Source organism: Anarrhichthys ocellatus, unplaced genomic scaffold, assembly GCF_004355925.1.
Source record: "Anarrhichthys ocellatus isolate YVR2014 unplaced genomic scaffold, GSC_Weel_1.0 scaffold29, whole genome shotgun sequence".
Lineage (NCBI taxonomy): Eukaryota > Metazoa > Chordata > Actinopteri > Perciformes > Anarhichadidae > Anarrhichthys > Anarrhichthys ocellatus.
The window spans coordinates 2,934,519-2,938,757 of record NW_022280059.1 but is presented as its reverse complement, the minus strand read 5'-3'; the positions used below and the strand labels follow the sequence as shown (position 1 = coordinate 2,938,757).

Sequence of the window (4,239 nt, the reverse complement as noted above, 5' to 3'; positions counted from 1 at the left end):
GCCTCCACATATTTGGATGCATGAATGATACATTCTGTGCACACATGCTGCCAGTCAAGAGATGTCCATTGTTTGGGTGAAAGTGGTCATTTTCACATCATTGTAACGCACTCAGACACATTAAAGAGATGAACTGCAGCGTCCCGGACAGGCCCCGAGGGGACCACCCACTTAGCAGAGTTTGTTCACTTTTGGTCAACATCTCTTCATCGCTCCGAGGCGACTCAGTGGCTCCGATGGGTTGCTTTTGATCCTGCGGGATATCAGCACAACCTATATTCCCTGGGTTTCATTTCTCTGAATGTATCCGAGGTCCTAAAAGACAGGCGGCTGTAACAGTCCTTTCGGTTTAAAACGCGTTTGTCTGGTGTTATTATCGGATATAGTGACGCACGGTGTTGCTGCAGAAAGCCGGGCAGATGTGAGCTTGAGTGCACCCTACAGTCCGTAATGGGTGCATACAGTGTGTGGGTGTGTAGCTGATAATAAACACAGGCACACTGTTTTTCTCTATCACACACACCCTTCAAGTACAATATATAGTGCAGGCCACTATGGAAATAGGTTACTGTATGTTAGCTTTTACAAGTGTTATTTTTAACATTTTTATGCACAAAACCTAATTTTCTTTCCTTCATTATGCAGTTGTAATGCTCTTATAGTTTTATTACGGACTAAAAAACAAACCAACCACATTCGACCACATCCATTTCAGTATTTGTCTGCCTTTGCAATGTTGTTGAAAAACAGCTGTAACCTATCAAGTCAGTTTCGCATGCCACTAATTACTCAGTTTTACAGACACTGAGCAGCCAGACCAGACACTCATCCATTGCATGTCAAATGGACTATAAGAAAACATGAGATTACACCTCACAACGGGCCGAAGCACAAGCTTCAACATGCGTCTGTGGAAACGTCTTCCTTTACTTTCAGCACTCTCGCCCTTTCTTGTCGAGTTTCTGGGTGTTGTGCTGGTTAGGGCTTAAACGTCATTAAGCTCACCATTGTTTGGTATAATGACTGTGAACGTGCTCGCAGGCCAAAGGCTACAGATTTCAGAGAAAACCTGCAGCGGCGTATTACTGAGTCAGAGTTTGGTCAGTGCTGTGGAGATGAACTCTTACTGTACATGATGTGCTTTCAGATTCATTCACTCACTGATGCAAGTGAAGAGAATGTAATAATTAACAGGATTTGACATTAATTTTGTTCCTTGTATAAATACAATACAGTGAGTTGATGAAAAGGAAGGTGGAGGTAAGGCCTGGTTGTTTCCACCAGACACATTTTGGATTCTGTGACACTTAAATAAGTTAAGAACCATGCATTGAACTATCCAGATAGAGTGTCAGTGTTTCCCTCTCTCCCCTTATGCCCATTGGCTTAGAAGTGACATCGACGTCCATCCTCAAATAACTTCAGTGGACATTTGTTCTCCTTTTTACTCGAGAATCTTTTAAGCAGACAACTCCTCAAAGGGCCTCTGCTGCTGCTGCTGCTGCTGCTGCTGCAGGCGTCATCATACACCAAAGCTGGGCATATTTTCTCTCTTTGTGTCCCCTCTCAGCTTTCGTGTAAGATAACAAGGAGACGATGCATGACTGTACACGGCAGCGAGACACCGCATTCACATCACCGTTTACAGCACCTTGTCGAAAAAACGCTCAAGAATGTATGCATGCGTGGAACCAGAGACCTGCAGTTAAACCAAAGAAATGTCATCACCCATGAGAGGCTGACTCTTCGCTTGGGCTTCCTCCACCTCTTGGAGCAAGTCCTTGCAGGTTGACTGAGGGGCAAATCCAGACACGCTATAGTGAAGGAGGGGCAACTGAACTCACATTAATAACTCCTGCAGCCTTTTTTTTTTCTTTTTTTTACCCTGATGCACTTATTTTTGGAAGGGGAGATAGACAAATATTTAATTAATAACATTTATTTCGCACAAGAAAATAGTCAACGACAGCTAAGATGTTGCTCTAATTAAAGGGCTGATTAAATGACATAGGGACTAAAGCAAAAGTAAAGTTCAGGGTAGATGCAATTGCAACAGAAAGCAAGAAGGCCTCTGGCAATGGCTCACCTCGTTGAGCCAGTAGGTTGAGTCGACTGCACAATATATAATCGTCCTTTCTACAGCCATCAAAGAAAGACAAACACACCTTCAGCGTTGCGACACGTCTCTTCTATAAACCATTTCCTGTCCCCAGTCGATCTATCGACTGCTCTATGCATCACCGAGGAAATGCAAACACTCATAAACAGACTGCACCCAGTCACTTAATCAGTACGTTGACAACAAGCTTTATTGGGTTCATTTCGATTTTGGTACCAAAGTAGCTTCCATCAAATTATGATTTTACTATATAAAATAAATAGAGAATGAGAAAACATTTGAAAAGAAAAAACAATCTCATCCAAATCTACAGTGTATATTTTGTGACAATTATAAGAAGGGCTTTCTTTCAGTGAATAAAAAAACAAATTGAAGCCAGTATTATTTTCAAAGGCACTTATAATTTGTTTGCTCAAATAGTTATTTCATAACAAAGTGCTCTCGTCCAAGCAGATGGCAAAAAAAAATACAAAACTACTTTCAAATCACCAACTTAAAAACTCTGTTTAGTCCAATTCTGCTGAGAGGATGTACTGCCTCTGCAGTCCACTGCTGCTGATCTGTTAGCTCTTGGAGATAGTCGAGGGGGCATGTATAGTTCTAAAGGGGACTAACCTCATTTTACTGATAAAGTGGTGTGTATTACAGTATGACAGCACAGGTATAATGCACTGATGGGAGAAGAAGACCACTGTGGACCACGCCGAAATTCAGGATTTCTTCTGGTACCGAGAGCGGCTGTTTGCTGAGGATGCGTGATGCTTGTGATGGTTTGTGGCTTTCACTTCCCTCGTCTGAAAACAGTGGAAGAAGGCAAGTAATAAAACATGTTCAGCAGAGTCCTCTTATGTGTTGAAGCATGCAACGAATCCATTAGAAATTCATACTTACAGAGGGTGCATCAATAAGTACGAGACCACACGAACCGGTATCACCCCCCACGTGTTCCCACACACCTACAAAGAGGAACAGGTGGTTGCTCTGTATTGAAATGGCGACACATATTAATGGCCGAACAGCCTTTACAAAGTGCTCACAGTACAGCTGGTGGTTGAGTCTGTCTAGAGAGAGGAGAATTTTCTGCTCTTCCAATGAAATGGCCGTGAGTCCCTGCTGCTGGCAGCGCCGCTGTGCTGTGCCAGGCCTCTGTGTTTGGGCTGTTTCCACGGCAGCCACAATGTCCGATTCCTCCAGCAAGCCTCCAGCACGTCCTTCGGCCAGGTGTAACCGGGCCGCACTCACCACACCTGAGAGCACAGATCAAAGTCACCTCAAAGGCTTTCGTTTGTTGTGGCTTTTTATGCATTTATGTGTAGAATAAAGATGCGCTGTTATCTTTCTCAAAGTCTGGTGTGTTGCAAAAATACTTATGGTACAGTATTGGCTCAGATTATTCATTTTACTTTTATGAACTTTTGGGTACTTTGGGTTATTTTTGGTTAAAAAGCGTAAACACAAAGACACAGTGAACACTATACCTTCATATGGAAAGGCCATGTTGTAAGTACTGGAAAACGGTCTGACTGGCTCCGTAGTCCGTCTTGTTGGCTGCACAAAACAAATGAAACATTTAGAAGTCTTATATGAACCTTAAATAATAGCCATGTAGCCTATAGTACACTGCAAAAAAAAAAAATCTCGTTGATGGACATGAAGCACAAAGAACAGGTAAAGCGAGTTGTAAACAAAAACATTACGCATCAACGCTTATTTAATTGTAAAACCCTGACGACTCAAGTCCATCCGGAAAGTCTCGTCTTGGGAAGCATATATCGTGTCGTGCAGTCAGTTTTAGAAACACTAAGGACGGCATGACTGCAAAAAAACTGATTCAACAAGTTCAAACACACCCATTTACTGATCTTCAGCGCTTATTCTCACTCTTCTTCCCCAACGGGGCGCCTGCATGCATGTACCTGAGAGGGCGGAGGAAGCCTCCTGTTCCCTGAGCCGGGACACTGTCTGCTCTGATCCGCGCAGGGTTTCCCCACAACTCGCTCGTCGTCCAGGGCCTGTTGTCGAAGCATGTTTTTTGCTGAAAGAAGATGTATTAGCTGGAATCATTAAAAAAAAACACACACACACACACACACACACACACACACACACACACACACACA

The 4,239-nt window shown here is 43.2% G+C and overlaps 1 protein-coding gene across 1 annotated transcript in view; it reads right to left on the bottom strand.

The window, feature by feature from the left end:
• Positions 1–2,299: 2,299 nt before the first annotated feature.
• Positions 2,300–4,239, bottom strand: part of LOC116392302 (centrosomal protein of 126 kDa-like) — a 4,868-nt gene continuing 2,928 nt past the window's right edge. The window contains exons 2-5 of the mRNA XM_031863623.1: positions 4,036–4,154; positions 3,598–3,667; positions 3,011–3,366; positions 2,300–2,913 (exon numbers count right to left, since the gene is read on the bottom strand). Of these exons, the coding sequence (XP_031719483.1) occupies positions 2,830–2,913; positions 3,011–3,366; positions 3,598–3,667; positions 4,036–4,154 (629 nt within the window). The 3' untranslated portion in view covers positions 2,300–2,829. The remainder of the gene's footprint in view (positions 2,914–3,010; positions 3,367–3,597; positions 3,668–4,035; positions 4,155–4,239) is intronic.